General features: G+C 50.0%; 1 protein-coding gene across 1 annotated transcript in view; it reads left to right on the top strand.

Moving 5' to 3' along the window:
* Positions 1-11,382, top strand: part of ASCC1 (activating signal cointegrator 1 complex subunit 1) — a 37,202-nt gene that overhangs the window by 1,194 nt on the left and 24,626 nt on the right. Inside the window, exons 2-5 of the mRNA XM_009996388.1 lie at positions 172-271; positions 1,086-1,183; positions 3,397-3,575; positions 10,982-11,118. Coding sequence (XP_009994690.1) covers positions 172-271; positions 1,086-1,183; positions 3,397-3,575; positions 10,982-11,118 — 514 coding nt within the window. The remainder of the gene's footprint in view (positions 1-171; positions 272-1,085; positions 1,184-3,396; positions 3,576-10,981; positions 11,119-11,382) is intronic.

Genomic DNA, 11,382 nt, shown 5'->3' with positions numbered 1-11,382 from the left:
CAGGAATGATGCTTTCCGGAGCTGGTAGGAGGGTGGAATAAAAAGCAGTCAGCTTCACAGAGAGAAGCCCATTTCTCTCTGTGTTTAACCTGTGTTTTAAGGTGTCTGTGAGCCTCCTGTCCTGCATGAAGAGCTGCCAAACTCCAGAGAGGTTTGTTTTATCCCTGGCAGGCCCCGTTGACTGTACAGATGAGTCCTGCGATGCCTTTGGGGTGGAAGAGACTGAGAGAGGCTTCCAGTGCAGAGTGGAGGTTCCCAGCCCATTGTACAAGTGAGCCTTTGTGTTTGAATTGCTGCTGGGAAGTGGTTGAGCACAGAGGATGTATGTTTGAGGTCGGGTGGAGTGCCAGATATCTGGAATTGTGCCATTCTGGGGATGTTAGGAAAGCTGGCAGTGCCTTTTTAGTGCAGTTGTGCCACGCTTGACTCCTGTGACAGTGACAGCAGGTGGTGCTTTCTGGCTGCCAGGAGAGCTTTTGAACATGTCTTCCCTTGAACATAAAAGCAGCAGGGAGGGTGGGAGAAGAAGGGGAAGAATTGGGGTGAGCAGCTTGGCAGGGAGAGTCAGTTAAAGCTTGGAGAGAAAGCACATTATTGACTGTGGAGCTATTCACTCTGGTCTGGTGTTTACTGGGAAGCCTGTGGTGTTTGAAGCTTGATCTGGTTTTACTGGTTGAGCAGTTCTACTGAAATGTCATGAGGGAAGTGCCTGCTGTGTGTTTGGGGGCTGGGAAATGACTACCTGGACCAAAGCAAAAAGCTGAAGAAGAGTCCTTAGTTCTTCATCAGCTGGGGTGATGGGAAAAGGGATAACCCAGCTGCCAAAGCAGCTGTGGCAAAGCTCTCAGGGACTGACTGACTTCTTTTAGCTTAAGCCAACTGTGAGTCATGGATCAACATCCTCCTGTGCTCCTGGTCACACACTGAGTCCTGGGAGAAGCTTCTGTGCCTGGCTTGGGTCCTGCATGGAGATACCAAGTCTAGAGCCAGTCCAGAGCCTGACCCACATGTGGCCTGGCTCATCTGCTGGCTGCACACAGTGGAGATCGGCCCTGTGTGACTCTCTTGCACTTTTCTGGCTCCAGGTACATCATTGGGAAAAAAGGGGAAACCAAGAAGAGGCTAGAAACAGAGACCCAAACCTCCATCAGCATCCCCAAGCCTGGAGTGGAGGGAGAGATTGGTGAGTTCACCCTGCACAACATGGATATTCTCTCAGCAGCTGGTGCACAGTTGGAATGGGGAAGGGGAGACATTTTTCCTTTAATTCCTGCTTCTGGCATAGTACTGACTCACCTCCTGGCCTTTGAAAAATCACTTTTCTCCTCAGTTTATTTTCCCTGTCTATAAATCCTTATAAAGCAGTGAAAGGTGTTTTTTGGGGGGGAAAGATATTTTAAACCTATGAACAGTCTGTGAAGTTCCTTCTGTTCCTTAAACAACTGGCTTGATTTTCCTTTAATTCCTGCTTCTGGCATAGTACTGACTCACCTCCTGGCCTTTGAAAAATCACTTTTCTCCTCAGTTTATTTTCCCTGTCTATAAATCCTTATAAAGCAGTGAAAGGTGTTTTTTGGGGGGGAAAGATATTTTAAACCTATGAACAGTCTGTGAAGTTCCTTCTGTTCCTTAAACAACTGGCTTGAGAATCACAGAATGTTTGGGTCATTTTTTTTTTTTTTTTTTAAATAATCCCATTTCCATTGATGAGAAACCCTAATATCCACCCAGAAGAAGAGTTGTGTTGTATGAAATGAACTTCATCATGTGCTTTAATTTGAGAAGAGTTTTGATGACGTTGCTGTCGTCACCTGATCCTGGTAGGGCAGGCTTTCCTGGACCATCTGTTCCTGCTCATCGTGTCCAGGGACATAAAAAGGAAAGAGGTGTTGCTTCAAAAGGGCTGGCCCTTCCAGAGGGCAGAGTGATCAGTGGCAGGGTGTAGAGTGACATTGGTGACAGAGCTGGGAGGAGGGAGTGACTTGGGGGGGGGAAGGATCCACCCCATGGTGCCGCACAGGAACACGGCAGCACTTCTCAAGAAGTGGGGCTTGACTTCTTTCTGAGAACCCTGAAGGACTATCCAAGCAGGTTGAGAGATGTTGAAAACACGTAATAGAGGAGAAGCCAGGAGGATTTTTTTTGCTTCTTGCAGTCCTTTCTTTCCAAGCTCAAGTGTTCTCTGTTTGGTGCCTTGAAGTGCACGCACAAATGATAGAGGCCAGCTTGATCTGGGAGAGATTTTTCTCTTCTTTTTCACCCTGACTGCATTTATGCCAACTGGAAATAATAATGCTCCAGCAATCTAAAGTGAGCCACTGAAGTGATAGACTCTTAGGTGCTGCTTTGTGGGCACTCAGAGCTGGCTGAGTGGAAAGCAGAGGGACACTTGGATGGCATCACCCTGGCTTTGCAGAGCAAAGCGCGGCTGTGTCGGGCATTGAGAGTCGAGCAGGGAGGCTGGTGGGATCTCTGTGTGCTTGGTTAGGGGTTTGAATTCCCTGTAGCTTCATCAGTGAGCCCGGGGCTGACAGCAAAGAGGGGGTGTTGAGCAGGTTTTCCTAAACCCCTCCTGGCTGAGCTGTTCTTGCCCTCCCAGTATCCTCCAGTATTGCTATTTTAGAGTGCACGGGTAAACAGAAAATCACCATCCCTTCAGTTCCTCTCCTGCTTAGCATGGTGTCACAGTTTGAATCAGGATGGGCAATTAAACCAGGGACAACAATGCTCTTTGTCTCTTCCCCCTCCCACCCAGGTAGGGAAGGAGAGAGAGAATGAGGAGAGAGACTCTGGATTGAAAACTAAACTAGGCAGCTCTAACGAAACTAATGATAAAAGAAAACATGTACAATTACATACAGATGTGTTCAGGAAATGTGCAGAACCCCTGTTGCCTCCCCCAGCCCCAGCAACTCCTACAGCATTTCCTGAGCTGAGAACAGTCCTGAAACATCCTGGAGCTGCTGGAGAGAGTGATGAGGGTCAGGGATGTTTGATGGTCAGTGGTGGTGGATGGACAAAGTCCTTGCTGGCCATGGGCAGGAGAGAAGGGAAGAAGAAGCAGGAAGGAAGTTGTCTTCTGTGATCTCTGAGCTTACGTAGATCTATGGAATGGAATATCTCTGGCCAGTTTTGCTGTCTAATTCAGCCTCTTATGATGGGGTCATAGATCTCCTGGTTGTGTCTGAGCTGGCAAAGATGTGATCTTGGAGTCCCAGCAGTAACATAAACATTATCAGTCCGCGAGCTGGAACACTTGCTGCTAGTTGAAAGAGAGCCGAATGAAGGAAAAAAAATAACCAGTAAGAGGAAAATTGGCTTCATCCTGGCTCCAACCAGGACACAGGGGCAGCAGCTGGACAGCCAGCAGACAGGTTCTGCTTGGTTTCCTTGCAGTGATCACAGGGCAGCACCGCAGCGGCGTCGCCTCCGCCCGGACGCGCATCGACGTTCTCCTGGACAGCTTCCGTAAGAAGCAGCCCTTCACACACTTCCTGTCCTTCCCTCTCAACCAGCCTGCCATTCAGGAGAAGTTCCTGCAGTTCAAGGAGGAAGTGTTGGAGAAATGCTCAAAGGTAAGGAAAGTGGAAGTCAAGTGGAAGGCCTTCCAGCAGAGCCGTTTCATTTGTCGAGAGAGCTTTTTGGGCTTTGCCTTGAAGGCCTCACTCTGTGGCTTGGGGGTGTATTTTTAACAGGCCTTTTATTTAAGTTGGTGGGTCTGCTGTCAAGTTTGTTGAGTGCTGTGGTGAAATCTTCTGGAAGCTGGAACAGCTTGCTTAGTAAAGTGTTAGTTGAATGTTTTGTTCTCGTTGGAGGTTTTGGTAGGTGGGAGGAGATGACAGAGTGACATAATGTCAGGGGTTGGGAGATCTGAAGTTCAAAAGAGAGTTGGGGGTTTTCTGTTTCTACTTTTAACAGGAAAGCCACTAAATAATGTAGTGGACCTTTCTACAAGTTTGCTGCAGCTTCTGTTTCACTTTTGGACAGCGAGGGGAGGTGGGTGTCATGACTGGAGCTGAGTGAGAAGTGACCTGGTTTAATGTGTAGATCTCATTACTCTCTTTGGTCCCCGTCAGCCTCTGTGCTGACTGTCCCTTCTCCCTGCCCTCAGCCCTGACACTGAGAGCAGCAGGGAAATGAGGAACAGAATGAAGTGAAAGCTGAGTGTTCCCAGGTTTATTTTAGTGTCCTTCTGGTTTGGCAGCAGTGGCCTGTCAGCACACAGGGCCAGGCTGAGGAGAGGGAATGGTGTTATGATTAACTTGCCATATCCTCTGGGAGGACATCTCTAGGGAAGGAAGAAGAGTTCCTCTCTGTGGTCACTGCAGGTTAGATTGTCTCCACTCAGCAGGGTTTTGTGGGCTGATGCTATTACTCTCATGTCTGTCACTTCTGCTTGTGCCTTTCAAAGGGGAAAATACAATCTGGCAGATAGCACAGCTGAAGAAGTTTAGTTCCCTACATCTTCATGCTGAGGGTGTGAATTATTGGATATCTGGGCAGATGGGACTTCTTGCTGGAGTGTTGCTGGTCACTTGCATGTCACTTGTCTCTAGGAGCAGGACTGAGCTGGCTTTTCAGTCTTGTCTTTCCTGGCAGTTCTGATTTAAGTCCCTCTTCTCCACCCAGCTGCCTATTTCAGCCACATCTTAGGACTTTTCTATCCCTCAGGTTTCCACCTGCTGTTAAATACAGCCGAAAGGGACCAAGAAATCCAGGGATTTCTTGGATTCATTGCAACCAGGGCAATGCCATGAGCACGGTGGGGCTGGGAGGATATCTCTGCCTCCACCAGCTCCTTTTCTTAAGGCTCCCCTTTATTAAAGGAAAACTCTGAAGCCAGGGGGATGGAAGCATTAGCCTAAGAAAGTGTTGACTGGCCAGAGGACCTCGGGCTGGTGTCAGTGGTGGCCTGGCTCCCTCTGTTGGTGTCTAGTTCCAGTCCTTGTGTGGGGACACAGCAGCAGTTCCAGGCAGATCCTGCCAGTGTCACATGATGTGGCCTCTTTTCATTCATCCTTGCAGCTGCTGCTGCTGTCCCTGCTGCATACTGTGGTTTCATTCTGGCCTCACACAGGACTTGCTCTTGTAGAGGACTCACTTTTCCTGCCTGCTCTTCTGATTGCATCTCTGCAGGCCTCCATTGGCCCAACTTCTGCTGGTGACCTGAGCTGCTCTCCAGAGCCCTTTTGGTCTGTCTCTGTCCCATTGTTTGTCCCTTGCTCACCCCTAAGTATCAGTTTGCATCCCTGGGTAGGCCAGGAGGTCTGACATCCATTGAGAAGCATTTTCATAAATATATCTTGGGATCTTCCCCAGTGTTGTCAGTCACGTTCAGAAGGAGCTGGGAACATGTGCCAACCTTTTGTGTGCTTCTCCTAGAAAGCTGCAGAAACCTAGGCCTGAGTAGAGGGGTTCTGAAACCACTGCTGACCAGGCTGGACATGTTCATTTTTCCTCCTCTTGCCTGACCTTCTGCCTCTCCTGCCAGCTTTTGTTCTCTGTCTGGAGGGTGCTGAGTCCTGTCAGGCTCTGCTTCGTGTTTAGAGAATCCTGCAGGTGGGAACAGGTTTCAGCCTCAGAGTTACTTCTGGCTTTCTGTAACCTTGGGCTTGAACTGTGCTCAGAACCAGCCCCCAGGCATGAATCCTCCTCATACCAGCATCACAGAATCCCAGACTGGTTTGGGTTGGAAGGGAGCATAAAGATAGATTATCTAGTCCCAACTCCCTGCATGGGACACATCCTACCAGACCAGGTTGCTCCAAGCCCCATCCAACCTGCCCTTCAACACTGGTGTTCAGTGGATGTTGAGGCATCCACAAGTTCTCTGGGCAGCCTAGGCCACAGTCTCACCACCCTCACAGAAAGAATTTCTTCCTGATGTCTAATCCAAATCTCCCCTTTTTCAGTTTCAAATGGTTCCCCCTCATCCCATCACTCCCTGCTCTTGTAAAAAGCCCCTTCCCAGCTTTCCTGGAGCCCCTTCAGGCACTGGAAGGTGCTCTAAGGTCTCCCTGGAGCCTTCTCTCCTCCTGAAGGGGCTGAGCACCCCAACTGTCTCATCCTGTCTCCAGAGCAGAGCTGCTCCAGCCCCTCAGATCATCTTTGTGGCCTCCTGTGGACTAACTCCAACAGCTCAGTGTCCCTCCTGTGGTGTGGGCTCCAGAACTGGACACAGCACTCCACGTGGGGTCTCCTGAGAGCAGAGCAGAGGGGTAGAATCTCCTCCCTAGCAATATCTCCAGGAAAGTGTGGCACTCAGGACATAGCACACCTTTTGCTGCTGCCAAGTCATCAAGATGCTTTGGGGAACCTCCCAAAACAATGGCAGCGGGAGCTGCCCTACAGCAGGACGCGTCTATGTGGGTGGAGGCAGAAGGTCTAGGGCTGCAGTTCCTGCTCTCCATGCTGTCTGGGCACCAGGTGCCCCAGCCTTGGGAGCTGTGGGGTCATATTAGCACTTCTCAGTGCCCTGTGCTGGGCCTGGCAGGTTTCTGGTGATGCTCTCACATCAGCTGCAGAGTTGTCATTTTTAGTTTGTAACGTGGCATTGGGTCAGTGGCAGGTTATCTGGGGGGTTGCCTCTGGTAGCTGGGAGTACCTGGTGCTTTTTTCTCCTGCCCTTCCTTCTCCTGGCACCGGCAAAAGGGCTGCTGGATATATCAGTGCCTGTTGGTACAAGGAGTGTGTTGCAGCCCCCTGTGTCTCTCCAGCACTGCCAGCCCATAATGCCACTCTAATACCACTTGATCTCACAGCAGGGTCTGCTAGAAAGCACAGCAGGCAGGAAGAACTTGCAGGGCAGTGGGAGAGCTTATAGGTTGGTCTAAAGCACCAGGGTTGCTCAGGATACCTAGGGAAGCTGGAGTTGGTTTCAGCCACAGGAGCCACGAGCTTCCCTTCCCGGGGCAATTTGTTGTGTGAAACAGGCAGGATTAGGTCAAACTCCGCTCTTTGAATGAAGCTCAGGAGAAACAGGAAGGGAGGGAGAGGAGCAGGTGTGTGTGTGAATATTTCTTCTGGCCACTGAGGGACTCTCTTTCTCTCTGAAGCAGTTACCATGACAACCATTCGTTGATATTTTATAGCCCCGGGGGATGTTGGTGCTCTCTTAACTTTTGTGAGTCTTGAAGACCTTTTCTAAGGTGAACCTGGTGCTGAAATATGGAACACTTGGGGTGTCATTCAAGCTGTGGTGCGGGCAGGGCAGTGCAGCAGGGCAGAGGGGAGGCTCTTGGGAGGCTAATTTAACCTAAACACGAGGAAGTGGCTCTCCTGGCCAAGCTCATTCCTGATGTGGTGCAGTGGGAGGTCCAGATAACTGCATGACCTTGGAGTTCTCACACAGTCCTGTAGGTGTCAGAGTGAGGAGGACCAAAACGTTTGCAGGTGGAAAAGGGAAGAGACTTTGCAGTGATAACTGTGGTGGAGAATCACAGTTGGGTCTTTCAGAGCTGTGCAAGTGCAGCAGATTTGCAGTCTGAACAGGCTGCAGATGTAGCATGGAGAGGAAGTGTAATTGCTGGAGTAGATGGGCAACCTGTAAAGATCAGACATTGCTAATGAGCTGTTCTATCTGGGAGTGGAAGGGACAGAAAATGGGAGGGTTTTTTTCAGCAGCTCTTCAGTGAGTTCTGAGGAAATGCTGTTTTTCTGGCTAGCTCCTTTGTTTGTGGATCAGGGTGGGAGAGGGCATCTAGCTGGCATGCATTATCCTGCTGCTCAGGAAAATAAAGAGATCATCAAACTGTCTGCAAATATTGGAAGCTTTTTAGACAGGAGAGAGGATGCAGCCAGGGAGGAAGAGCAAAGGAGTTTGATCCTTTGCCTTGTCATGGAGAAGACCTGAAGTGTGTTTCCCACAGACTGAGATCTGGAGGAACAATGTGCTGGGGCTTTGCAGAAAGAGGTGAAGACTCCAGATTAAAAACTTCTAAAGGAGGAGGGCAAAGGTAGAAGACAAAGTAGCAGGAGGGTGGAGAAAGATGAATTTTAAGGCTTAGTGGAAACGAGTTGTATTTTTGATCATGGCAAGGCAGTGTCAGGGAGAGGTGTGGGCTAAAATGGACAGTCATCACATACAGAGGGTGGGTAAAGGGGGTATTCTTCCTGCCTCTCTGTACATCCTTAGAGAAACTCAAGTTTGAACAGTGAATCTTTAGAGAGGTGCTAGAATCTGTTGGCATGTGCCAGCGGGTTCCTGCCAAAGGCAGCTTTCAGCTTCCCCTGCAGAATTCGGAGACTCCCTGCTGTGACACTGCCCCTGCCCTGCTCTGCTCTCCTCACGGCTGGCAGCCACCCCCTGCCCCAAGGCCCTGAGCGTTGTGCTGCAAGGAATGCCCACCTTCCTCTGCACGGGGGAGGAGACTGGTGGCAGGGGAGCTTGTCACCCAGAGACACTTGGAGAGCATGGCTGAGATCCTGGTGGATCCCTCGGCCCATCTCCCAGCCTGATTCTCACTCCTCAGTTTGTGGTTGGAGCTTTCCTTCAGGAGCTTCATTAGGTATTGGGAAGATGCCCATAAAGCTCCAAAATCACAGCCTTGACACAAGATCACACCTCTGGGGCTGCTCCTTCCTGGATGAGGATGGGAATTTTCCTTAGCAGCAGGTAGGAACACCTGTCTCCAGGCTCTGTGTTGCTGCTGCCTGGCTGGGCTGGGTGGGTTGCAGAGGGCTCATAGCACTGGACAGGGCAGCTTCCTTGTGAGGTGACACAGTGGTTGCTGGTAGCAGATCATCATCTGGGACTAGAATAAGTGGGTTCCAGCTTTTTTGCATCCCAGCCAGCAGCAGGCAGCCAGGAAGGGCTGCTAGGCCACCTGCAGAAACCTTTCCTATTCCAGGGAGAGGTACCTCTGACGTAGCATCTGCTGTATGTGTGGGAGAAGTGGGATCTGCTGGCCTGCAAAAGACTAGGGGTGTAAGTAGGGTTTTTAGGAGCTGTCTGAAATACTAGGGAGTAAACCAGGAAGATGATCTAGGTCTTGGCCTGCTCCTCGTGTGCTGCTCTTCCCTGCTGATCTCCCCAGCAGTGGTGGTGTGGCCTGTGGAGGTGACGTGCCATCACTTTGTCAGCTATCAGCCCACTCAGGTGGTGAAAAGCTCAGGGGAACATGCTGTTTTGGGGGCAAGTTGGATGTTGAACAGTACAAATCCTGCCAGAGCAGAAAAGGAGGGTAAGGTGTTTGCTTTCTGACCCACTAACTACCGTCTCATTACCCTACATCTGTGGGGATGACATGGGCTGGCTGTCCCTGGCAAGGAGAAATCCAACTTTCTCCCAGATTCTGTCACCCAAGCTACTGCTTTGAGATGGGCTACACATCCTCTGGCTACAGACACCACGGGAGAAAAAAAGCTAATAGAGGGAAATCATGTCCTGTTAACAGCACTATGAATTAAAGGGAGCCAAAAGGCTTATACAGCAGAGAGGGGAGGTGGAGGTGTCCCTTTTCCCTCTGCTTCTGATGGGCCTGGCTAATTAGTCCATGCTTGTTTCAGGCTGCTGCACAGTGCTGAGGTTTGCAGCATGGCACCATTTGGGGCTTCAGGCAGCAGTGAATTAGCAGCAGTGGAACGTGTGTGTGTGTCCTCCCTTTCTTCTGGGGCTACTAGGGCAAGCACCTGGGCTCTGTGTTCATAGAATCATAGGATCATGGAATGGTTTGGAAAGGGCCTTCAAGATCATCCAGTTCCAACCCTTCTGCATGGGCAGGGACACCTCCCACCAGCCCAGGTTGCTCCAAGCCCCATCCAACCTGCCCTTCAACACTGCCAGGGATGGGGCAGCCACATCTTCTCTGGGCAACCTGGGCCAGGGTCTCACCACTCATAGCGAAGAATTTCCTCCAAAGGTCCAATCTGAATCTACGCTTCCCAAGTTCTAATCCATCCCCCCATGTTGCAGGCTGGCTTGTTGCTGCTCCAGCCCATAAGCACCCCTGTAAAGAAGAGTATGGGTGTTGTCACTGAAGGTGAAAAATGCTGAGTGGGATGTGGGGCATTAAACTCCTGACAGGCTGAGGTACTGCAGCATTTAACTGCCTGAAAGGTTTTATTTCAAACTCTGAAGGCACAGCTAGAAACTTGCAAGCTGTCCTTTGCTTGGTGGACTTTCTTCAGGCAGAGAAAGGGCTTTGGTGGCCTGACAAGTGGTGTTGGCTTCTTCTGGAGTTAAAAGTGGAGGTTATTTAATTGAGCTGATGGGAAATGGCCACTAAGTGGAAATAATTGTTTCAATATGGGTGTGGTAACCATCCTCGAGGTGTTTTTATAAGTATCCCAGAACAAAAGAGCATGTTTCTTAAAGCTGACTCTATCCACTGCCCCACCTGGGAACAGTTCTGCCCCAGCAACAACACGTAACTTTTCTTATAAAGGGAATTTAAACTTAATTCGTCTTGGCAAACTACAGGGCATATGGGAACAAGAAAAATGTAATTATCAGAGTTGGTATTAGTCTTGCTTGTGTTGTGAAGTGCAGCCTGTGTTTAGACAGGATTTAGAGACTATTTAGAGCTTGTCACTACAGCTGGTTCCAGCTTTATGGCACAAAAAAAAATCGACTTAACTCCAGTTTTAAATCTGTGCTGACTTGGGTTTGTAGCTGCTGGCAGCTTCTGCTTCCACAGCTGTGCAAGTCTCCTCTCAAAACTCTGTACAAGTGGGTGCTGCTGTGCCTGGTCCTGAATTAGAGCCTGTCCTAAGGAGCTTCCAGAGGGAAGGGCAGGCAGGGAACATGTCCCTACAGCAGGGGGCTGTGCCTCTCCCAGCAAGGCTGAGCTCCCTTGCTCACAAGACCTGGGAAATGTTGCTGCTCCTTTCAACTTGGAGTCACTGCCAACCCCACCAGTGATGCAGAGATAGAAAGTTTGATGCCAGTGGCTTGCTACCTGCTCTCTGTAGTATTTATACCTCTGGTAGTGAGGTGTGTGTGTGAATAAGACACCTGTATATAAGACTGATTGATTTGCAGGATGATGGGGTCAGCAGCAGCCTCTTCCAGAACCCTGCAAAGCTCCACCTGACTCTGGGGACACTGGTACTTCTGAATGAGCAAGAGATCCAGAAAGCCTGTGACCTCCTACAGCAATGCAAAGAGGACTTTGTGGAGTAAGTGATAAGAGAGGGATGTCATCACCAAGGGTAGGAGTGGGAGAAAGGCAGCAAAGCTGTCTTTGACAGGGGACAAGGAAGAGAAAAGCAGGTCAACAATCTGGAAATACAGAGAGGGGCTGAAACATTTCAAATGGGAGCAGCAGAAAATCAGCCATCAGTCACAAAGAATCTAGCAGCCCCTCCCAGCTCAGCCCCTCAGCATTCCCTCCTCTCATTTCTTTTCCTCTGATGGCATCCCTGTTATTTTGATGTGAGCAA

The sequence above is a fragment of the Chaetura pelagica genome, unplaced genomic scaffold, assembly GCF_000747805.2.
Source record: "Chaetura pelagica isolate M959 unplaced genomic scaffold, ChaPel_1.0 scaffold464, whole genome shotgun sequence".
Taxonomy (NCBI): domain Eukaryota; kingdom Metazoa; phylum Chordata; class Aves; order Apodiformes; family Apodidae; genus Chaetura; species Chaetura pelagica.
Note: the sequence above shows the minus strand (reverse complement) of the source record. Positions and strands in the feature narration are given on the sequence as shown.